Source organism: Pristiophorus japonicus, chromosome 19 (assembly GCF_044704955.1).
Source record: "Pristiophorus japonicus isolate sPriJap1 chromosome 19, sPriJap1.hap1, whole genome shotgun sequence".
In the NCBI taxonomy this organism is placed as follows: Eukaryota; Metazoa; Chordata; class Chondrichthyes; family Pristiophoridae; genus Pristiophorus; species Pristiophorus japonicus.
Genome location: NC_091995.1, coordinates 90,879,715 through 90,904,249, shown reverse-complemented (window position 1 = coordinate 90,904,249; position 24,535 = coordinate 90,879,715). Strand labels below are relative to the sequence as shown.

General features: G+C 51.2%; 1 protein-coding gene and 1 pseudogene across 2 annotated transcripts in view; both read right to left on the bottom strand.

Annotated features, from left to right (window-relative positions):
• The window catches only part of LOC139230034 (epidermal growth factor receptor kinase substrate 8-like protein 1), a 75,405-nt gene that overhangs the window by 12,321 nt on the left and 38,549 nt on the right, over positions 1 to 24,535 (bottom strand). For both annotated transcript variants that reach the window (XM_070861784.1, XM_070861785.1), the window contains 11 exons: positions 22,546 to 22,628; positions 21,391 to 21,551; positions 17,365 to 17,426; positions 15,935 to 16,070; positions 14,490 to 14,578; positions 13,002 to 13,076; positions 11,579 to 11,724; positions 8,318 to 8,462; positions 6,195 to 6,235; positions 3,257 to 3,353; positions 10 to 150 (listed from right to left, as the gene is read on the bottom strand). In XM_070861784.1, coding sequence (XP_070717885.1) covers positions 10 to 150; positions 3,257 to 3,353; positions 6,195 to 6,235; positions 8,318 to 8,462; positions 11,579 to 11,724; positions 13,002 to 13,076; positions 14,490 to 14,578; positions 15,935 to 16,070; positions 17,365 to 17,426; positions 21,391 to 21,551; positions 22,546 to 22,628 — 1,176 coding nt within the window. The remainder of the gene's footprint in view (positions 1 to 9; positions 151 to 3,256; positions 3,354 to 6,194; positions 6,236 to 8,317; positions 8,463 to 11,578; positions 11,725 to 13,001; positions 13,077 to 14,489; positions 14,579 to 15,934; positions 16,071 to 17,364; positions 17,427 to 21,390; positions 21,552 to 22,545; positions 22,629 to 24,535) is intronic.
• On the bottom strand, positions 8,734 to 8,969 carry LOC139230710 (U2 spliceosomal RNA; annotated as a pseudogene).

Sequence of the window (24,535 nt, the reverse complement as noted above, 5' to 3'; positions counted from 1 at the left end):
GTAGGTTACCTTGTGGGACACTTGCGCGTACAGGGATGAGCTGTCGATCACATCCTGGCCAGGAATGGGCTCCAGGATATTGAAGGGGACATATCCAACCTGCCCGCTCTGGTTCATCACCTTCCACCACCGTTTGGAGTCATCCAGCACCTAGTGAGAAAGAGAGAGAGAGAGAGAGACACAATGCAAGTCAGGCACCATGGGCTATCGTCGAAACCAGTCACCACCTCCAGTGGCAAACAGGAGGGCTTGCTCGATGAGTGGAGCGCCATTGATGGACTGATGAACAAACTCAGTTCCAATAACGTAATAGAGCGCCCCCTAGTGGACTACTGCGCCCCCTGGTGGACAACTGAGGCAATGCAACCAACGGTGCAAATCCAATAAACGGGTCATGTGACAAAGTCACCTGACAGCTGGAGCCATCTTGTTGAGTGTGTTTGTTCATGATGTCGTAAAGAATGCCTCACAACTAAGGAACAGGAAGAGGCCATTCTGCCCCCCCCCCCCCCCCTCAAGCCTGCTCCGCCATTGAATTATAGACCGTGGCTGACCCGTATCTCAATGGATTCCAATAATATGCCTGCACCCGAGCTCCATGTTACGGCATCACGGCATGGTTCCTTCAACGGATCATAAAATGGAGGTCCCATCAATAGTAGAGTAGGTCCCACCGTCAACGATCACCAGGTAGAGTCCATCCCCAAATCTGAACCAAGGTTCTCCTCACTGGGCAGTAGTCCCCTTATTGTTCTTCCTCATCTGTATTCACAATTTCTTTGTCAGATTTATTCTTCCTTTTCATGGGGTGTAGTTCCATGGGTGCTGAAGGCCCAGGGGACCACTGTCCATGTGCCAACCTCGACAACGAGTAGTGGTAAGCTACGTGTGATATATTCTTTACGACATCACTAGGCACACTGCACACAAGATGGTTCCAGAGAACTTGTCATGTGACCAGTCACATGACCCTTTTATTGTATTTACATCAGCAGTTGCATTACCACAGTAGTCCACAAGGGGGGTGGGGGGGGGGAGCTCTACATAGAATCATAGAAATTTACAGCACGGAAGGAGGCCATTTCGGCCCACCATGTCTGCACCGGCCAACCAAGAGCTACCCAGCCGAATCCCACTTTCCAGCTCTCGGTCCGTAGCCCTGTAGGTTACGGCACTTCAAGTGCACATCCAAGTACTTTTTAAATGTGGTGAGGGTTTCTGCCTCTACCACCCTTTCAGGCAATGAGTTCCAGACTCCCACCACCCTCAGGGTGAAGAAATTTCCCCTCAAATCCCCTCTAAACCTCCCCCCAATTACTTTAAATCTATGGCCCCTGGTTGTGAACTCCTCTGCCAAGGGAAACAGGTCCTTCCTATCCACTCTATCCAGGCCCCTCATAATGTTATACACCTCAGTCAGGTCTCCCCTCAGCCTCCTCTGTTCCAAAGAAAACTAGACCCAGCCTATCCAATCTTTCCTCATCGCTAAAATTCTCCAGTCCTGGCAACAGTCTCCTAAATCTCTGCAGCCTTTCCACTGCAATCACATCTTTCCTGTAATGTGGTGACCAGAACTGCACGCAGTACTCCAGCTGCAGTTCAAGCATAACCCCCCTGCTCTTGTATTCTATGCCTTGACTAATAAAGGCAAGTATTCCATATGCCTTCTTAACCACCTTATCGACCTGGCATTTGAATGTGGAGACCATCAAGTCCCACCCTGATCCTATTCCCACAGGAGATCCACCCACACGTACTTTCCAATTGTGGGGGAGGAGTCACCAACCACCAAGCCGGAGCGACTATCTGACTGATTTCTCCTCTCTGAAATAAGAATTAGGATAAATGTGAGGTTATCCACTTTGGGGACAAAAACACGAAGGCAGAATATTAGCTGAATGGCGGCAGATTAGGAAAAGGGGAGGTGCAACGAGGCCTGGGTGTCATGGTACATCAGTCATTGAAAGTCGGCATGCAGGTACAGCAGGCGGTGAAGGCGGCAAATGGTATGTTGGCCTTCATAGCGAGGGGATTTGAGTATAGGAGCAGGGAGGTCTTACTGCAGTTGTACAGGGCCTTGGTGAGGCCCCACCTGGAATATTGTGTTCAGTTTTGGTCTCCTAATCTGAGGAAGGACGTTCTTGCTATTGAGGGAGTGCAGCGAAGGTTCACCAGACTGATTCCCGGGATGGCAGGACTGACATATGAGGAAAGATTGGATCAACTGGGCCTTTATTCACTGGAGTTTAGAAGCTTGAAAGAGGATCTCATAGAAACATATAAGATTCTGACGGGACTGGACAGGTTAGATGCAGGTAGAATGTTCCCGACGTTGGGAAAGTCGAGAACCAGAGGATACAGTCTTAGGATAAGGGGTAAGCCATTTAGGACTGAGATGAGGAGAAACGTCTTCACTCAGAGTTATGAACCTGTGGAATTCCCTGCCGCAGAGAGTTGTTGATGCCAGTCCATTGGATATATTCAAGAGGGAGTTAGATATGGCCCTTACGGCTAAAGGTATCAAGGGGTATGGAGAGAAAGCAGGAAAGGGGTACTGAGGGAATGATCAGCGATGATCTTATTGAATGGTGGTGCAGGCTCGAAGGGCCGAATGGCCTACTCCTGCATCTATTTTCTATGTTTCTATGAGTTGGCCATTCGGCCCTTCGAGCCTGCTCCGCCATTCAATAAGATCATGGCTGATTGTCTACCTCAACTCCACTTTCCTGCCCAATCCCCATATCCCTTGATTTCCTTTGAGTCCAAAAATGTATCGTAGGACTGCATAGGATATACGGCACAGAAACAGGCCATTCGGCCCAAGCAGACCATGCTCCACTCGAGCCTTATCAATCTCAGCCGTGAATATACTCAAAGACTGAGCCTCCACAGCCCTCTGGGGCAGAGAATTCCAAAGATTCACCACCCTCTGAGTGAAGAAGTTCCTCCTCATCTCAGTCCAAAATGGCCGACCCCTTATCCTGAGACTGTGTGACCCCTGGTTCTAGACTCCCCAGCCCGGGGGGGGGGGGGGGAAACATCCTCCCTGCATCTACCCTGTCAAGCCCTGTAGGAATTTCATTATGTTTCAATGAGATCACCTCTCATTCTTCTAAACTCTAGAGAATATGGGACTGGTCTACTCAATCTCTCCTCATAGGACAAACCCCCCCATCCCAGGAATCAGTCTGGTGAACCTTCGTTGCACTCCTTTGTTGTATCTTGTAGCTGACCGGTCTGCACCCATCGGACTCACCTCCACCAGTTCGCCGGTCAGGACCGAGAGCTCGCTGCTGTTACGGGCCACAAAGTCATAGCTGCATCTCATGTGTTTACCCTCATCCTCGTGCTTCCTGCAGGAGGAAGATCGACTCTTTTACACACACAGGAAAATGCAACATCTGTACAACAACAACTGTGCGATACAACAACTGTAATACAACAACAACCACTGTACAAAACAACTGTACAATACAACTGAACAATACAACAACAACTTGTATTTATATAGCGCCTTTAACATAGTGAAACGTCCCAAGGTGCATTCACAGGAGTACTGAGATAAAACATTTGAAACCGAGCCACGTAAGTAGAAATTCGGGCAGGTGACCAAAAGCTTGGTCAAAGAGGGAGGTTTTAAGGAGCGTCTTGGAGGAGAGAGAGAGAGAGGTAGAGAGGCGGAGAGGTTTAGGGAGGGAGTTCCAGAGCTTGGGGACCCAGGCAACAGAAGGCACGGCCACCGATGGTGGAGTGATTATAATCAGAGATGCTCAAGAGGGCAGAATTGGAGGAGCGCAGATATCTCGGGGGGTTGTGGGGCTGGAGGAGATTACAGAGATAGGGAGGGGGCGAGGGCCATGGAGGGATTTGAAAACAAGGATGAGAATTTTGAAATCGAGGCGTTGCTTAACCAGGAGCCAATGTAGGTCAGCGAGCACAGGGGGCGATGGGTGAGCGGGACTCGGGTGCGAGTTAGGACATGGGGCAGCGAGCACAGGGGGTGATGGGTGAGCGGGACTCGGTGCGAGTTAGGACACGGAGCAGTGAGCACAGGGAGCGATGGGTGAGCGGGACTTGGTGCGAGTTAGGACACGGGGCAGCGAGCACAGGGGGTGATGGGTGAGCGGGACTCGGTGCGAGTTAGGACACGGGGCAGCGAGCACAGGGGGTGATGGGTGAGCAGGACTCGGTGCGAGTTAGGACACGGGGCAGCGAGCACAGGGGGTGATGGGTGACAAAAGGCCACCGTGTAGCTCAATTCCCGAGTGAAGGGGGTGGAGGGGGGAGGGGGAGGTGGGGGCGGGAGGGGCAGGGTTTGCTCCAACGGGGTACTTTTCTCCATTTGAAATGTTATCTTTCAATTGCTGACTTGACTTGCTGGTGTGCAAGCTGTAGAAATGTGTGGCAAGTGAACGTTCCCTTCATAAATGACAATCTTAACTTTCCATTGCACTTGGAGACAGGAGCCTCTCAGTCCTGCTGCTGAGAGTCAATGACTACTGAAGGGGGTTGAAGGTACTATTAAAAACATGTATTCGTTCCTGGGATCTGGGCGTCGCTGGCAAGGCCGGCATTTATTGCCCATCCCCAATTGCCCCTTGAGAAGGTGGTGGTGAGCCGCCTTCTTGAACCGCTGCAGTCCGTGTGATGAAGGTGCTCCCACACAGTGCTGACTTTGTCGTAGCAATTATCGTACAACTGAACATAAGAACATAAGAAATAGGAGCAGGAGTCGGCCATTTGCCCCCTCGAGCCTGCTCCGCCATTTAATAAGATCATGGCTGATCTGATCATGGACTCAGCTCCACTTCCCCGCCCGCTCCCCATAACCCTTTGTTCCCTTATCGCTCAAAAATCTGTCTATCTCTGCCTTAAATATATTCAATGACCCAGCCTCCACAGCTCTCTGGGGCAGAGAATTCCATAGATCCACAACCCACTGAGAGAAGAAATTCCTCCTCATCTCAGTTTTAAATGGGCGGCCCCTTATTCTGAGACTATGTCCCCTAACTGAGTGTCTCGCTGGACCATTTCAGAGGGAAGTTAAGACCCAACCACATTGCTGTGGGTCTGGAGTCACATATCGGCCAGACCGGGTAAGGGCGGCAGATTTCCTTCCCTAAAGGGACATCAGTGAACCAGATGGGTTTTTACGACAATCAAGGTCACCACTACTGACACTCAAAGCCTTCCCTGATAAAGTGCAACATCCCTACCGACACCTGGGAGTCCCTGGCCAAAGACCGCCCTAAGTGGAGGAAGTGCATCCGGGAGGGCGCTGAGCACCTCGAGTCTCGTCGCCGAGAGCGTGCAGAAATCAAGCGCAGGCAGCGGAAGGAGCGTGCGGCAAACCAGTCCCACCCTCCTTTTCCTTCATCCACTGTCTGTCCCACTTGTGACAGAGACTGTGGTTCGCGTATTGGACTGTTCAGCCACCTAAGGACTCATGTTAAGAGTGGAAACAAGTCTTCCTCGACTCCGAGGGACTGACTATGATGATGACGACTGGCACTAGCTTTTTTTTTTAAATTCCAGATTTACTTAATTATCTAAATTTAAATTCCCCCAGCTGCTGTGGTGGGATTTGAACTCAGCCCCAGATAATAACATAACCATTGTGTTACTCTGCTCCTAAAAAGACGGGAGCCACTCAGGAGCTTGGTGAGTGTCACTGCGGACTGAAGGGTGTAGAATATATCTGGGGGCAGGAGTCTGATTCTGACGGGACGGGACAGGTTAAATGGCGGGAAGAATGTTCCCGATGTTGGGGAAGTCCAGAACCAGGGGACAGTGTCTAAGGATAAGGGGTAGGCCATTTAGGACCGAGATGAGGAGAAATTTCTTCACTCAGAGAGTTGTTAACCTGTGGAATTCCCTGCCGCAGAGAGTTGTTGATGCCAGTTCATTGGATATATTCAAAAGGGAGTTAGATATGACCCTTACAGCTAAAGGGATCAAGGGGTATGGAGAGAAAGCAGGAAAGGGGTACTGAGGTGAATGATCAGCCATGATCTTATTGAATGGTGGTGCAGGCTCGAAGGGCCGAATGGCCTACTCCTGCACCTATATTCTATGTTTCTATGTCTCTCAGTCCTCTTGGAGAGTTGAGGAGTGATAAAATAACTCGAGTACTTTGCAGATAAGTGTCCCGAAGTTGTTGCTAAACTAATATCTGAAACTGAAATGCCACTTACCCATTGGTTTGCTGAATGGGGACAGTCTGTGAACCTGATTGCTGTAACACAGGAGACAAGACAGTTAGAAGCAAATAAACGCGCTCAATAAATATCAGGACCGAGTAGAACTGGAGTCATAGAATTACGGAACGTTACAGCACGGAAGGAGGCCATTTCAGCCCATCGTGTCCGTGCCGGCCGACAAGAGCTACCCAGCCTAATCCCACCTTCCAGCTCTCGGTCCGTAGCCCTGTAGGTTACGGCACTTCAGGCTCACATTAAAGTACTTTTTAAATGTGGTGAGTGTTTCTGCCTCTACCGCCCTTTCAGGCAGTGAGTTCCAGACCCCCACCACCCTCTGGGTTAGGAATTTCCCCTCAAATCCCCTCTAAACCTCCCCCCCCAATGACTTTACATCTATGCCCCCTGGTTATTGATCCCTCTGCTAAGGGAGATAGGTCCTTCCTATCCACTCTATCGTCTGCTCTCTCAGGTGGACGTAAAAGATCCCACGGCCACTATTTCGAAGAAGAGCAGGGGAGTTATCCCCGGTGTCCTGGGGCCAATAGTTATCCCTCAATCAACGTAACAGAAAACAGATGATCTGGGCCATTATCACATTGCTGTTTGTGGGAGCTTGCTGCGCGCTAATTGGCTGCCGCATTTCCCACATTACAACAGTGGCTGCACTCCAAAAGTACTTCATTGGCTGTAAAGCGCTTTGAGTCATCTAGTGGTCGTGAAAGGCGCTATATAAATGCAAGTCTGTCTTTTCTTTATCTGTTAGGTCTGAACTAAGCGAATTTGCTTTTGCAATAACTCTTGTAATTGATTATTAAAATCAATTATTGAATAGGATACGCTATCTCTTAGTTGTGGGGGAGGGGAAAATGCTATATGTTTTTTTCAACCCACCCCAACCCCAATATCAAAATGCAATTGGAGCTCCGTGAGTTCACCAGTTTGAGCTGCACTACCACTAAACTCCTGCCAGTGGCAGTGCTGAGCTTAAAGAAGAACCACGGGTTGCTCAGTGTCGCCGCCTGTCGTGTATTCATGGAACTGCAGCCCTCAAACCAAATCCATGTCCATCCATTTTGGGAAAAACAGACTTGTATTTATACCGGGCCTTGTCCTGTCCCTCAGAAACATATACACAACGAATCTGCACACTGCACTCGCTGCTCACGATGCAGTGTCCTCTACAGTCGGGAAGACCAAGCGCATCCGTTCAGTCCGTAAGCGTGACCCCGAGCTTCCGGTCGCCTGTCACTTTAATTCCCCGCTCTGCTCCCACTCAGACCTCTCCCTCCTCGGCCTCCTACACTGTTCCAACGAAGCTCAAGGAACAGCACCTCGTCTTTCAATGAGGCACTTTACAACCTTCTGGACCCAACATCGAGATCAACAATTTCAGACCATAACCTCGGCCTCTATTTTTTTTTCCTTTTTTCTGTTTTTTTTTCTTCTTTCCCACGGCAGCTGTTGGTGATTCTGCCATTCACACCCTCTCTAGACTCATCTTTTGTTTCTTAACTTGTCCCATTACCATCTCCCTTTGCCTCGCACCATCATCCCTTGTGTCTCTCTAATCTCTCCTGTCTTCCACCCTATCACAGACCTTCCCTTTTGTTCTTTCCTCCCTTCCCCCCTTTCCCATACCGTCCACTTGCTTAAAAACCTGTTACAATCCCAGTTTTTGCATGTTCTGACGAAGGATCACCGACCTGAAACGTTAACTCAGTTTCTCTCTCCGCAGATGCTGCCTGACCCGCTGAGTATTTCCAGCATTTTTCGGTTTTCTATTACACAATGAATCACGCTGTAAGACGGAGATGAGGAGGAATTTCTTCTCTCAGAAGGGCGTGAATCTTGGTCATTCTCTGCCCCAGAGAGCTGTGGAGGCTGGGTCATTGAATATATTCAAGGCTGAGATAGGCGGATGTTTGAGCGATAAGGGGAGTAAGGGGTTATGGGGAGCGGGGCGGGGAAGTGGAGCTGAGGCCAGGATCAGATCAGCCAAGATCTTACTGAATGGCGGAGCAGGCTCGAGGGGCCGAATGGCCTCCTCCTGCTCCTATTTCTGATGTTCTGACGCTGGGCGGCTCTCTGGTTACCGGGCGGGCCTCATCCCTTCTTACCTGCAGCCGCAGTGATTCATGTCTGTGCTGCAGCTCCACTGGATCCTCCCACGGCACCCCGTTGGGGTCGAGATAGTCTGGCTGCCAGCCCGACTGGAACTGTAGATTGTAGGGCGTCCCCCAGTATTCGGCCGGCCATTCCAACCTGCGCAGAAGGAACAAGAAGGTCCACTATCAGCTCGGGGTGACCCCCCGCTGTCAGCAACACAGCGCCACTCCGCAAATTTATATTCAAATTTATTCGTTCATGGGATGTGGGCGTCGCCGGCAAGGCTGGCATTTATTGCCCGTCCCTAATTTTTTTTTTTAAATTCGTAGCCAATCGTTCCAATTCTTTGTCAAATCACAAACGCCAGAGGTCACCTTGCACACGCCAAGGATCACTCTGCACCAATGCTCTTAGCCAAAAGGCCTAGAGCCACTGCACCGTTCCTGGAAGTACTGCAATACCAGGTTCGTGCCATGGAGGTGGATGGGTCAGGTCCCCCACACACCTCCGTGGAGGTGGATGGGTCAAGCCACCCCACCCACCTCCTGTTTCCAAAAAAGCAAGCATATACCTTCCTGATCCAGGGAGAACCACCCGGAGGTCATGGTGGCTACTCCCCTGTCAGGTCAGTTACGCATGATCTTAGCCAAAAGGCCGAGAATTGCCCGCCCCTAATTGCCCCTCGAGAAGGTGGTGGTGAGCTGCCATTTCAGGGGGCAGTTAAGAGTCAACCACATTGCTGTGGGTCTGGAGTCACATATCGGCCAGACCGGGTAAGGGCGGCAGATTTCCTTCCCTAAAGGGACATTAGTGAACCAGATCGGTCTTTACAACAATCATGATTTCACGGTCACCATTACTAACACTAGCTTTAAATTCCAGATTTAATTTAATTAACTGAATTTAAATTCCCCAGCTGCCCTGGTGGGATTTGAATACAGGTCTCCACATCATTAGTCCCACTCCCCCCTCCCCCCCACCCCCCCACCCCCCCCCCCACCGCTCTTTCCCCTTCGCACGGCGAATTTTTCCTTTGCAAGTATTTATCCAATTCCCCTTTTGAAAGTTATAGAAACATAGAAAGTAGGTGCAGGAGCAGGCCATTCGGCCCTTCGAGCCTGCACCGCCATTCAATATGATCATGGCTGATCATGCAACTTCAGTACCCCATTCCTGCTTTCTCTCCATACCCCTTGATCCCTTTAGCCGTAAGGGCCACATCTAACTCCCTTTTGAATATATCTAACGAATTGGCCTCAACAACTTGCTGTGGTAGAGAATTCCACAGGTTCACAATTCTCTGAGTGAAGAAGTTTCTCCTCATCTCGGTCCTAAATGGCTTCCCCCTTATCCTTAGACTGGTGACCCCTGGTTCTGGACTTCCCCAACATCGGGAACATTCTTCCTGCATCTAACCTGTCCAGTCCCGTCAGGATTTTATACGTTTCTATGAGATCCCCTCTCATTCTTCTAAATTCCAGTGAATATAAGCCTAGTCGATCCAGTCTTTCTTCATATGTCAGTCCTGTCATCCCGATCGAATCTGCTCCCACCCAACCTTCAGGCAGCGCATTCCAGATTGCCACAACTCGCTACGTAAAATAAATTCCCCTCATCTCCCCCACCTCTGGTTCTTTAGCCAATTATCTTAAATCTGTGTGCCCTGGTTACCGAGCCTCCTGCCAGGGAGAGCATGTTCTTCCGATTGACTCTTTCAGAACCCCTTCAAAACTTTGAGCGCCTTGATTCAACCTCCCCTTCACCTTCTCTGCTCCGAGGAGATGCACGAAGAATTCTGCGAGAGGTTTGGTGGGGAACTTTTCTTGCTGAGAACACAGACAAGAAATTCAAGAGGGGAGTGAGGGGGGGCGGGGCGGAGCTGGGGGCCGGGGAGGGGGGGGGGGGGCAGTGGAGTCAACTGGCCACGATTTTCCCCGTGGCTTGGAATGAGCCTCCCTACCAGGAGCACAAGACCAGATGACCCCCCATCTACATCGAGTGTACAGCACAGAAACAGGCCCTTTGGCCCAACGGGTCCGTGCCGGGGTTTATGCTCCACACCAGCCTCCTCACACCCCTCCTCATCGCATCCCATCACCATAACCCTCTGTTCCTTTCTCCCCCATGTGTTTATCCAGCTTCCCCTTAAATGCATCGATACTATTCGCCTCAACCCCTCCCTGTGGCAGCGAGTTCCACATTCTCACCGCTCTCTGGGTGAAGAGGTTTCTCCTGAATTCCTTATTGGATGTATTAAAGTGACTGTCTTATATTTATGGCCCCAGTTTTGGCCTCCCCCACAAGTGGAAACATTTTCTGTACATCTACTCTATCAAACCTCTTCGTAATCTCAAAGACCTCTATTAGGTCACCCCTCAGCCTTCTCTTTTCCAGAGGGAAACAGACCCAGCCTGTTCAATCTCTACAGCTAGTTATAACTATTTTTGGAGACAACATTAATCAATTGCCCTCTGGTTAAAAGGGGGGCTCACTCCAGACACTTTCAAACAAGTGCCCCCCTGTTTTTTTTTTTGAGGGTCCTGCTAGCTATAACCCTGTAGTTCGGGTGACATCTGTAATGTTTTTGCTTCATGGGTTCTTTGCTTAAGAATTCATAGCAACACATTGCTATTAAAGTTGGTTTATTAGCAAAAGGTTTAACAATCACACTGCACATTACCGATTCATCCACTATCATCATCATGGGCAGTCCCTCAGAATCGAGGAAGGCTTGCTTCCACTCTTAACAGGAGTCCTTAGGTGACTGAACAGTCCAATACGAGAGCCACAGTCCCTGTCACAGGTGGGACAGACAGTGGTTGAGGGAAGGGGTGGGTGGGACAGGTTTGCCGCACGCTCCTTCCGCTGCCTGCGCGCTCTCGGCGACGAGACTCGAGGTGCGCAGCGCCCTCCTGGATGCACTTCCTCCACTTAGGGCGGTCTTTGGCCAGGGACTCCCAGGTGTCGGTGGGGATGTTGCACTTTATTAGGGAGGCTTTGAGGGTGTCCTTGAAACGTTTTCTCTGCCCCCTCGGGCTCGCTTGCCGGGAAGGCTCACAACCACCTGCCTCATTGTGGATCCCCCGAACCCAACTGGCTGGGGTTTTATTGAGTCTTGTGAACATCACGTGACTGGCGAAGCCATTCCCAACTCAACAAGCTCGACAAAGCTGGGCGCATACATTACAACATCCTTGTGAATCCATTTGGCCTCTATAAAACAGTCTCGTCAACTTTGCTCTAACCTGAGGACACCGACTGGAGGCTCCTACCTTGGTTTGGTCCAGTAGTCTCCCAGTGACTGCCATTGGGCCATCTCTGTCTCGTTGAGGGTTGTGTTCATCAGGTTGACGGCATCGTTGGTCAAGAAGGGGGTGGCAACCGAGCTGGCAACTTCCAAACCCGTGGTTTGCAACATCTGTGCCGGAGGAACAATAAAAATCAACGGCAACACTGTCAGAAGTCCCGGCTCAATCCTACCAAAGATTTACATGCACAGGTACTTCACAGAGGGAGCAAGGGTCGTAATACCTTCCCAACTTTTGTGGTGTGTTCCAACCACGGGAGGCACTGCAGCAACTCGCCAAGGCTCCTCCTACAGCGCATCCCAAACCCGCGACTTCTAGCACCTGTGTCAGCCGTGGCTCAGTGGGCAGCATCCTCGCCTCCGAGTCAGAAGGTTGTGGGTTCAAGTCCCACTCCAGGAACTTGAGCGCAAAAATCTAGGTTGACACTCCCAGTGCAGTGCTGAGGGAGTGCAGCACTGTCGGAGGTGCCGTCTTTCGGATGAGATGCTAAACCGAGGCCCCGTCTGCTCTCTCAGGTGGGCATAAAAGATCCCGTGTCACTATTTTGAAGAAGAGCAGGGGAGTTATCCCCGGTGTCCTGGGGCCAATATTTATCCCTCGATCAACATAACAAAAAAAAAACAAATGATCTGGTCATTATCACGTCACTGTTTGTGGGAGCTTGCTGTGCGCATATTGGCTGCCGCGTTTCCCACATTACAACAGTGACTACACTCCACAAAAGTGCTTTGGGACATCCGGTGGTCCTGAAAGGCGCTATATAAATTCCAGTCTTTGTTTCTTTATAGATGGACAAGGGCAGCAGGCGCATGGGAACACCACCACCTCCACGTTCCCCTCCCAGTCACACACCATCCTGACTCGGAAATATATCGGCCGTTCCTTCATCGTCGCTGGGTCACAATCCTGGAACTCCCTCCCTAACAGCACTGTGGGAGCACCTTCACCACACGGGACTGCAGCGGTTCAAGAAGGCGGCTCACCACCACCTTCTCAAGGGGGCAATTGGGGATGGGCAATAAATGCCGGCCTTGCCAGCGACGCCCACATCCCAAGAATAAATAAATAAAAGAAGATTAGAAATTGGCTGGCTTGTTCACTCCATGACCGATCCACTGTGTTGGGTCTGTGCTCTTCCGGGCATCCCAGCGTAACCGTTCATCCGTGCCAGTTCGCTGCTGGGCCAGGAGATGGCGCTCTCTGCGGAGCAGTCGTTCCGGAAAAAGTCCACAAGATCCTCTGGGGTGCCTCACAAAATGGAGGCTATGCGGCCAAAATGGAGGCTACGCGGCCAAAATGGAGGCTGAGCCGAGTGCAGTCCCACGGGCTAACTGGCGGAGAGAAGCGCCTGGCATGAGGCGAGAAGCGCAGAATGCCGCGAGCTTACCGTGTCGAGGGGCCCGAACAGGAAGTGGATTAGTTCGATTGCGTTGGGGTTCACGATGTGGCTCTTCACACGTGCCTAGAAATAAGAGCGAGCGGCGGTCAGGTCAAACCTCCCGGATCGAGCCGTCGACGCGAAAGTCCCCGACCGCTCCTTCAACCCAGTCAGACCCACACCCCGGCAAACTCTACACATCGCTTATTTTAAAATCACTCAGCGTCTCTTTTTATTCTTCGGGTTTTTAATGTCCTAGCTTTCTTCCAACCTGCTCAAAGTGATGGGAGTTAACACTGAGGAATGGAACAGCCCTTACACACTGCACCCAGAGCCAGCAACACAAACACTCCCAGGGCAGGTACAGCATGGGGTTAGATACAGAGTAAAGCTCCCTCTACACTGTCCCATCAAACACTCCCAGGGCAGGTACAGCACGGGGTTAGATACAGAGTAAAGCTCCTTCTACACTGTCCCAACAAACACTCCCAGGGCAGGTACAGCACGGGGTTAGATACAGAGTAAAGCTCCCTCTACACTGTCCCCATCAAACACTCCCAGGGCAGGTACAGCACGGGGTTAGATACAGAGTAAAGCTCCCTCTACACTGTCCCATCAAACACTCCCAGGGCAGGTACAGCACGGGGTTAGATACAGAGTAAAGCTCCCTCTATACTGTCCCATCACACACTCCCAGGGCAGGTACAGCACGGGGTTAGATACAGAGTAAAGCTCCCTCTACACTGTCCCATCAAACACTCCCAGGGCAGGTACAGCACGGGGTTAGATACAGAGTAAAGCTCCCTCTACACTGTCCCATCAAACACTCCCAGGGCAGGTACAGCACGGGGTTAGATACAGAGTAAAGCTCCCTCTACACTGTTCCATCAAACACTCCCAGGGCAGGTACAGCACGGGGTTAGATACAGAGTAAAGCTCCCTCTACACTGTTCCATCAAACACTCCCAGGGCAGGTACAGCACGGGGTTAGATACAGAGTAAAGCTCCCTCTACACTGTCCCATCAAACACTCCCAGGGCAGGTACAGAAACATAGTTCCTGTTTATTCAGCAGGGTAAGGGTCGCTCCCGGTGTAACTGTGCGGAGTTACAGTTGATTCAGCAGGGTAAGGGTTAAGGCAGGCTCCCGGAGATGATTGCCGCTTGCCCCAGAGACCCACGGTGAACACTGCGACTGAGCGCGTCCCGGCGATCCCTTTAAACGCGACAACGTTTAACGTCCCGGGTGCAGTACACTCACTGCCAACCTGTGCAGCCTGCAGGAATGTAAGTGGCACCGAGAGGGCTGCTTTTCCTGAGAGGAATTCCAGGCCACAGGCCCACGCCCTCGATTGGCATTCTGTGCTGATGCTGAACTCTGAACGAGGCAGGTTCAGCTGGTTAGAGAGAGAAACGACATGAAGGTCACAAACCGAGCCCCTTTCCGGAGGCCCCAGGGCCTCTCTCTCTCTCTCGCTCTGCTTGACGTCTTGCTTACCAGCAGGCTGAAGGAGTACTTGTACTTCTGATAGACGTCAACAAACTGCTCCTGGGTCGGGGGTCGCGCTCTCACTGTTAGCAGACCCTCTGAAATCGGGGAGAAAGTCGATATTGAAACACTGACACAAACTGCAAAGACATCGCAAACAACGAAATAAAGAGAAACACAAAATGCTCCAAGCGTGCAGCCTGCTGAGGCTGCCTTTGAGCGGGAAAAGGCAGGGCCTAGACAACAGGACCGACCTCTCATCGGAGTTGCGGCTTGCAATCTGACTTTCTTGTCCACATGCCCGACGCGAGACTCCCAAAGCAAGCGCTCTACTCGGAATTCCTACACGGCATGCGAGCCCCAGGTGGGCAAAGGAAACGTTACAGGGACACCCTCAAAGCCTCCCTGATAAAGTGCAACATCCCCACCGACACCTGGGAGTCCCTGGCCAAAGACAAGTCCGCCCCTAAGTGGAGGAAGAGCATCCGGGAGGGTGCTGAGCACCTCGAGTCTCGTCGCTGAGAGCGTGCAGAAAGCAAGCGCAGGCAGCGGAAGGAGCGTGCGGCAAACCAGTCCCACCCTCCCTTTCCCTCAACCACTGTCTGTCCCGCCTGTGACAGGGACTGTGGCTCCCGTATTGGACTGTTCAGCCACCTAAGGACTTATGTTTAGAGTGGAAGCAAGTCTTCCTCGATTCCGAGGGACTGCCTTTGATGATGATCAAAAGCTTGGTCAAAGAGGTAGTTTTTAAGGAGCGTCTTGAAGGAGGAAAGAGAGTTAGAGAGTTTAAGAAAGGGAATTCCCCAGCATAGGGTCTAGATAGCTGGGTGGTTAATCGAACCCAGAGACATGGGGACCAATTGTAGCACCTCTGATTGACACTTTTGTTGAGATCTGACAGGGATTGTCTTCCTTGGAACAGAGGAGGCTGAGGGGAGATTTAATTGAGGTGTATAAAATTATGAGGGGCCGAGATAGAGTGGATAGGAAGGACCTATTATCCTTAGCAGAGGTGTCAATAAACAGGGGGCAGAGATTTAAAATAGTTGGTAGGAGGTTTAGAGGGGATTTGAGGGGAGATTTCTTCACCCAGAGGGTGGTGGGGGTCTGGGGTGGAACTCACTGCCTGAAAGGGTGGTAGAGGCAGAAACCCTCACCATATTTAAACAGTACTTGGATGTGCACCTGAAGTGCCGTAACCTACAGGGCTACGGACCGAGAGCTGGAAAGTGGGATCAGGCCGGGTGGCTCTTTGTCGGCCGGCGCGGACACGATGGGCCGAAATGGCCTTCTTCCGTGCCGTAATTATTCTATGAATCTGCGACTGGGACTTGGGATTGGGTGCACGTCCATAGATATCACCCCACCGCCGTCGCGAGCCTCTGGGGCAGGGGGTGGTGGGGGGGGGGGGGAGGAGGCGGTGAGGGGGTGGAGTCTGCCCCTGCTCTACGTACCCCCAGAGTCTTTCTGGCTCTTTTTCTTCCCCATTCTGCTCTTCTTTCTCTGGTCCAGTATCTTGAAGGCTTCGGCTGACTTCTGAAGCCTCATCATGAAGTCCTCGATATCATCGAAAGTGTGATTGAGAATCGCCTGGCAGAGCAGGGAGAGAAAGGGTTAACATTCATCAACAAAGCCAACTTTCTGCTCAACCCGCCCTGGCAACTCGTGAACTGCCCTTCCTCGCAACCCCCCCGATTTCTCCCATCTACTTCTCGGTTTAGGTCTATATCCATCCCGCGCCTCCATGTCTTTGAAGGTCTGTGCACCCCTTCCCTTCCCCCCCCCCCACTCACACGTCAGTCCATTCAGGATTTCCCACCCCCTGTCCATGTAGAACCGCCCCCCCATTTTGCCCACTTGGCTATGAGAAAAGAAAGACTTGCATTTATATAGCGCCTTTCACCACACTGCTCATCCCAAAGTGCTTTAGAGCCAATTAAGTACTTTGGGAGTGGTCGTCACTGTTGTAATGTGGGAAACGCACAGTGGTGGGCAGTTTGCGCACAGCAAGCTCCCACAAACAGCAATGTGATAATGAGCCAGATAATCTGTTTTGTTGATTGAAGGATCAATATTGGCCCCAGGACACCGGGGATAACTCCCCCTGCTCTTCTTTGAAGTAGTGCCATGGGTTCTTTTATGTCCACCTGAGGGGGCAGACGGGGCCTCAATTTAACGTCTCATCCCGAAAGACGGCACCTCCGACAGTGCGACGCTCCCTCAGCACTGCACTGGGAGGGTCAGCCTCGATTTACGTGCTCAAGTCTCAGGAGTGGGACTCGAACCCACAACCTTCTGACTCAAAGGCGAGAGTGCTGCCCACTGAGCCACGGCTGAGGTCGAGGAGTGAGGCCAGGTTGCATAGACTAGGCTGCTATTCCATCGAGTATCGACGGTGAATGGGTGATCTAATTGAGGTGTTCAAGAGGATGAAAGAAATTGATAGGACAGATAGAGAGAGACTATTTCCTCTGGAGGAGGAGGGAGCCCAGAACAAGAGGGCGTAACCTTAAAATTAGAGCCAGGCCGTTCAGGAGTGACGTCAGGAAGCACGTCTTCACACAAAGGGCAGTGGGAATCTCAAACTCTCTCCCCCAAAAAGCTGTTGACGCTGGGAGGGCCAATTGAAAATTTCAAAACTAAGATTGATAGATTTTTGTTAGGCAAGAATATTAAGGGTTACGGAACCAGGGAGGGTAGATGGGGTTAAGATTAAGTTCAGCCATGGTCTGATTGAATGGTGGAACAGGCTGGATGGGCTGAATGGCCTCCTGCTGTTCCACTGAGAATGGCCCAAGTGAGACTGACCGTTGGGAATGGAGGTCCAGTTACAGGCTCCAAGGCCTAGTTGCTCCTCAAGTGTGGAAAGTGCAGTATAACTCACCACATCGCGAGCTGTTCTCTGCTCTGCCGTGTCCACTATGGCTCCACCAGTACCATTGGGCTCTACAACCAGAATCACAGTATTACAACAAACCCGCAGCGATGCTCAACTGAGACCGGAGCGCGATCCTTGCCCCGTCCAACTCCAGGCGGCTAGGTATGGAGTAGGGTCAGGACTCGGGTGGGATTGGGATGGGGACTGGGTCGGGATTGGGATGGGGACTGGGTCGGGATTGGGATTTGGACTGGGATGGGATTGGGTCAGGATGGGGAACGCCAGACCTTTTTCACTTATTGCAATGTCACTCTTTCTCTTACCTTTTCTCTCGTTACTGCTCTGCTCTCTCACTCTCCCTTTCTCACCCACTCACTGTTATTCCTTTCACTATTTCTGTCCCGTCCTTAATCATTCTCACTCTCTCACAAACCCCTTTACGCTCAATCTCTCGCTTTCTCTCTCACACACTCATTACCCTCTCACACTTTCCGACTCCTTCTCGCCCTCATTCTGTCTCTCTCATTGTCTCACTCTCTCTCTCTCACTCATTCTTTCATTCTGTCTCTCTTGTTGCCTCTCTCTCTCTCTCTCTCATTCTTTCATTCTGTCTCTCTCGTTGTCTCACTCTCTCTCTCTCATTCTTTCATTCTGTCTCTCTTGTTGCCTCACTCTCTCTCTCTCACTCATTCTTTCATTCTGTGTCTCTCATTGTCCCGCCCTCTCACTCATTCTTTCATTCTGTCTCTCTTGTTGTCCCACCCTCTCTCTCACTCATTCTTTTATTCTGTCTCTCTCGTTGTCCCACCCTCTCTCTCACTAATTCTTTCATTCTGTCTCTCTCGTTGTCCCACTCTCTCACTCATTCTTTCATTCTGTCTGTCTCGTTGTCTCACTCTCTCTCTCTCTCTCTCTCTCACATTCCTTCATTCTGTCTCTCTCGTTATCCCACTTTCTCACTCACTCATTCTTTCATTCTGTCGCTCATTGTCCCATCCTCTCTCACTTATTCTGTCTCTCTTGTTGCCCTACTCTCTCTCACTCATTCTTTCATTCTGTCTCTCTTGTTGCCTCACTCTCTCTCACTCATCGTTTCATTCTGTCTCTCTCGTTGTCCCACCCTCTCTCTCACTCATTCTTTCATTCTGTCTCTCTCATTGTCCCACCCTCTCGCTCACTCATTCCTTCATTCTGTCTCTCTCGTTGTCCCACTTTCTCTCTCTCTCTCTCACTTCCTTCATTCTGTCTCTCTCGTTGTCCCACTTTCTCACTCACTCATTCTGTCTCTCATTGTCCCACCCTCTCTCTCACTCATTGTCTCTCTCGTTGTCCCACCCTCCCTCTCACTCATTCTTTCATTCTGTCTCTCTCATTGTCCCACCCTCTCTCTCACTTATTCTTTCATTCTGTCTTTCTCGTTGTCCCACCCTCTTTCACTCATTCTTTCATTCTGTCTCTCTTGTTGCCGCACTCTCTCTCTCTCTCTCTCATCCTTTCATTCTGTCTCTCTCATTGTCCCACCCTCTCTCTCACTCATTCTTTCATTCTGTCTCTCTCATTGTCTCACCCTCTCGCTCACTCATTCTTTCATTCTGTCTCTCGCGTTGTCTCACTCTCTCGCTCTCTCATTCCTTCATTCTGTCTCTCTCGTTGTCCCACTTTCTCTCTCTCTCTCATTCCTTCATTCTGTCTCTCTCGTTGTCCCACTTTCTCACTCACTCATTCTTTCATTCTGTCTCTCATTGTCCCACCCTCTCTCTCACTCATTCTGTCTCTCTTGTTGCCCTACTCTCTCTCTCACTCATTCTTTCATTCTGTCTCTCATTGTCCCACCCTCTCTCTCACTTATTCTTTCATTGTCTTTCTCGTTGTCCCACCCTCTCTCTCTCTCATTCTTTCATTCTGTCTCTCTCATTGTCCCACCCTCTCTCTCACTCATTCTTTCATTCTGTCTCTCTCGCTGTCTCACTCTCTCTCTCTCTCCCATTCCTTCATTCTGTCTCTCTCGTTGTCCCACCCTCTCTCTCACTCATTCTTTCATTCTGTCTCTCTCATTGTCCCACCCTCTCTCTCACTCATTCCTTCTTTGTCTCTCTCATGGTCCCATCCTCTCTCTCACTCATTCTTTCATTCTGTCTCTCACGCGCACTTCCACTGTTGCTTTCCATCTCACTCTTTCTCGTTTTCTTTATCCCACTCACTCCTTTCCTTTTGCAGTCTCTAAGTTGAACGCATAGAGAGCTGTCACCATTTGGAGAGCCTTGGCAGTGTTGCCGGTAAGAGTGACACAGATTGCAAATCCATTTCAAGCGTATGGCACAAAGTTTATTTTTGACTGACACACTTAGCCAGTTCCCCGCAGTGACATGGTCGCATGCATTCATAAGGTGGGCACCTCAGAAATTGCTTCATGCTTTTAAAATGATAAGGTAAGTAAGCATTGCGCGCACGGAAACATTCCTCTCGAGGTCAGATATGAGGAGTTTATGACTTCATATACAAGCTGTACCTTATCCAACCGAGTGAGAGTCATTCACTCGTTTCATGTTAAGGAAGGTCTTCAGCAGAAATCTGCCTTAAGAATCCCATAAATTTAAGAACATAAGAAATGGGAATAGGAGTAGGCCATACGGCCCCTCAAGCCTGCTCCGCCATTCAATAAGATCATGGCTGATCTGATCATGGACTCAGGTACACTTCCCATAACGCCTTATCGTTTATGAAACTCTATTTCTGACTTAAATTTATTCAATGTCCCGGCTTCCACAGCTCTTTGAGGCAGCGAATTCCACAGATTTACAACCCTCAGAGAAGAAATTCCTCCTTATCTCAGTTTTAAATGGGCGGCCCCTTATTCTAAGATCATGCCCCCTAGTTCAAGTCTCCCCCACCAGTGGAAACATCCTCTCTGCATCCACCTCGTCAAGCCCCCTCATAATCTTATACATTTCGATCAGATCAACTCTCATCCTTCTGAATTCCAATGAGTAAATTTATATGGAAGAGACGTGAGATTTATCCAGGTTCTTTAATACTCTATTGGAATATCTCGTAGGAGCAGAAGCCGGGGAGATAGCGAACAATTTACATTTATATTGCGCCTTAACGTTGTGAAATGACCCGAGGCGCTTCACAGGAGCGTTATCAAACACCGAGCCACATAAAGCGATATTAGGACAGGCGACCAAACGCTTGGTCAAAGTGATAGTATTTAAGAAGCATCTTAAAGGAGGAAAGAGAGGTAGAGAGGTTTAGGGAGGGAGTTCCAGAGCTTCGGAGGGCACAGACGCCAATTATAATGGGGGATACACAAGAGGTCAGAATTGGGGGAGTGCAGCGATCTCAGGGGGATGGATGCGGGGCTGAAGGGGGTTACAGAGATAGCGAGGGGGCGAGGCTGTGGAGGGATTTGAAAAGGGGGGGACAAGAATTTAAAAATCGAGGCGTTGTTTAACCGGGAGCCAATGTTGGTCAACAAGCACAGGGGTGACGGGTGAGCAGGACGGTGCAAGTTTGGACACGGGGCAGCGAGCACAGGGGGTGATGGGTGAGTGGGACTTGGTGCGAGTTAGGACACGGGGCAGCGAGCACAGGGGGTGATGGGTGAGTGGGACTTGGTGCGAGTTAGGATACGGGGCAGCGAGCACAGGGGGTGATGGGTGAGTGGGACTTGGTGCGAGTTAGGACACGGGGCAGCGAGCACAGGGGGTGATGGGTGAGCGGGACTTGGTGCGAGTTAGGATACGGGGCAGCGAGCACAGGGGGTGATGGGTGAGCGGGACTTGGTGCGAGTTAGGACACGGGGCAGCGAGCACAGGGGGTGATGGGTGAGCGGGACTTGGTGCGAGTTGGAACACGGGGGGCAGCGAGCACAGGGGGTGATGGGTGAGTGGGACTTGGTGCGAGTTAGGACACGGGGCAGCCGAGCTTTGGATGAGCTGAAGTGTACGGAGGGTAGAATGTGGGAGGCCAGCCAGGAGTGCGTGGGAATAATTGTAGAATAAGTACAAATAAATGAGCTTAATTCCTTACCCGCGGAGCCTGCCTCATGCATTGTTGAATATGATGCTAGTAATGGCGAGGTCCCCGGAATCCTGTTCATAGGGTTGTAGTTCGCTGGTGCTTTGGGGGCCATATTTAGGGAAGGTGAGGGTGGCGAGCTATCTTGTTCTTTCATTTGCTCCTGGTTAAATCTGGAAAGCAGAATAACGTGAAAATGTGATCCTCTCGTCGGACCACGCAGCACAGAAGGAGGCCATTCGGCCCATCCTGCCTGTGCCGGCTCTGTGAAAGAGCGTTCCAATTGGTTCCACTCTCCCACTGCCCTTTCCCCCAGGACCGGTACAAGTTAGGGCAGCCGAGTTTTGGATGAATGTATGTTGGGTGGGAGGTGGGAGGCCAGTCAGGATGGGCGTTGGAGTGGTCATCAGTCCCACACTGGGCGGCTACACATGTCAGCCATAGTTCAGTGGGCAGCACCCTCGCTCTCAGAGTCAGGAGGTTGTGGGTTCAAGACCTACTCCAGGGACTTGAGCACGTAAATCTAGGCTGGCACTCCCAGTGCAGTGCTGAGGGAGCACCGCACTGTTGGAGGGGCAGTACTGAGGGAGCGCCGCACTGTCGGAGGGGCAGTGCTGAGGGAGCACCGCACTGTCGGAGGGGCAGTGCTGAGGGAGTGCCGCACTGTCGGAGGGGCAGTGCTGAGGGAGCGCCGCATTGTCGGAGGGGCAGTGCTGAGGGAGCGCCGCACTGTCGGAGGGGCAGTACTGAGGGAGCACCGCATTGTCGGATGAGATGCTAAACCAAGCCCCTGTCTGCGCTCTCGGGTGGATGTAAAAGATCCCGTGGCACTATTTCACGGAAGAGCAGGGGAGTTATCACTGGTATCCTGGCTGATATTTATCCCTCAATCAATATCACAAAAAAAACAGATTATCTGGGCCATTATCACAATTCTGTGTGTGGGAGCTTGCTGTGTGCAAATTGGCTGCTGTGTTTCCCACATTACAACAGTGACTACACTCCAAAAGTACGTAATTGGCTGTAAAGCAGTTTGACGTCCGGTGGTCGTGAAAGTCTTTCTTTTCTGTCACTGAGCCATTGGGTTTGGGGTGTGGGAAGGCTGGCCCAGTTCTGTACTGGACTCTCTCTCGCTCCCTTCCTTCCCCGCCCTTTCCAGACACTCACCTGAGAGCGCTTGGTCTCTCAGTCCTCCTTCCACTCTGCAGATCTGTGATCGCACTTTTGATATCAGACTTAATCAGGTCAGCCTGCAGAAATAGAACAGCGAGACAGAGCTCAGTCAGTGTTTAGTCAGCGCCCAGCTCAATCACAGTGGCTCTGTTTTATGGTCCTTTTATTTTCATTAATTATAAACGTTAGTGATTTAATCTCCAACACTAATTGCTGCTGTCCCATTGCTATATTAGATAAAGGGGAACAATGTGTTCCCCTCTGGTATTCTATTTGTGTGTCTGTTTTCAAATAAGCAGAGTGCGCTCTCAAAAGGAATTGTTGGCTGTTTGGCTCTGTGTGGCTGGTGTTTGCTTCAGTCATCATCATCATAGGCAGTCCCTCGGAATCGAGGAAGACTTGCTTCCACTCTAAAAGCGAGTCCTTAGGTGGCTGAACAGTCCAATACGAGAACCACAGTCCCTGTCACAGGTGGGACAGATAGTCGTTGAGGGAAAGGGTGGGACTGGTTTGCCGCACGCTCCTTCCGCTGCCTGCGCTTGGTTTCTGCATGCTCTCGGCGACGAGACTCGAGGTGCTCAGCGCCCTCCCGGATGCACTTCCTCCACTTAGGGCGGTCTTTGGCCAGGGACTCCCAGGTGTCGGTGGGGATGTTGCACTTTATCAGGGAGGTTTTGAGGGTGTCCTTGTAACGTTTCCTCTGCCCACCTTTGGCTCGCTTGCGGCGTAGGAGTTCCGAGTAGAGCGCTTGCTTTGGGAGTCTCGTGTCTGGCATGCGGACAATGTGGCCCTGCCCAGCGGAGCTGGTCGAGTGTGGTCAGTGCTTCGATGCTGGGGATGTCGGCCTGGTCGAGGACGCTAACGTTGTTGCGTCTGTCCTCCCAGGGGATTTGCAGGATCTTGGAGACATCGTTGGTGGTATTTCTCCAGCGACTTGAGGTGTCTACTGTACACGGTCCATGTCTCTGCTTCAGTACAGTGCACATGAGGCTACAAGGCACAAGTCAGGAGGGTGAGGGAACACCCTCCACTTGCCTGGATGAGTGCAGCTCCAACAACACTCAAGAAGCTCGACACCATCCAGGACAAAGCAGCCCGCTTGATCGACACGCTACCCACCACCTTCAACATTCACTCCCTCCACCACCGGCGCCCCCTGGCTGCAGTGTGTACCATCTACAAGATGCACTGCAGCAACTCGCATCCTATCTCGACTAATGTTTTTCTAACTCCTGCCATTACCATTTGAATTCGGCCCATCGTCCCTTTTGTCTCTCTAATCTCTCCTGTCTTCCCCCAAGTCACAGACCTTCCCTTTTGTTCTTCCCTCCCCTACTCCTTTCAGTGCTTCTTAAGAATCCGTTCTTCCCGAACACTCTCCGGTTCTGGCGAAGGGTCAGCGACCCGAAATGTTAACTAGGCTTCCTTTCCACAGATGCTGCCTGACCCGCTGAGATTTCCAGCATTTTCCGTTCTTGTTCTTCCAAACGCTAGAGGACATCGGCCGAGTCGACTCAATCTCTCCTCATGGGACAATCCCTCCCAATCCCAAGAATCAGGGCGATGGCAATGAGCCTCAGGCTGGTCGGCTCAGGAAGCTGGCAGGCCAAAGGCTAACATTACAATCGCACCCCCCCACCCAATCCCCACCCTTCAAACCGTTAAGGTGGGAGAGAGATGAGGTTGATATTTCCACCCTCGCCTTCGCTCTGGCACTCAAACCTCAGACGCTCAAACCCCTCCGTACGGCACACTCGCCCTGGTGTACCCTACAGTGGAGTGCTGCTCTCCGGCATGGCTATCCAGTCCGCATGACGCATCCGTTGATGTGCGGCTGAATTGTACTATGAGAATTATCACCGGAACGCTTTTGTCGACACCGACACCTTGGCTGCCCGTGCTTGAAAACATCGCCCCACCACACCTACGCCGCGAATATTCCGTTTTCAGAGAACCCAACCGCCACCCCAGCAAAGACAAGCCG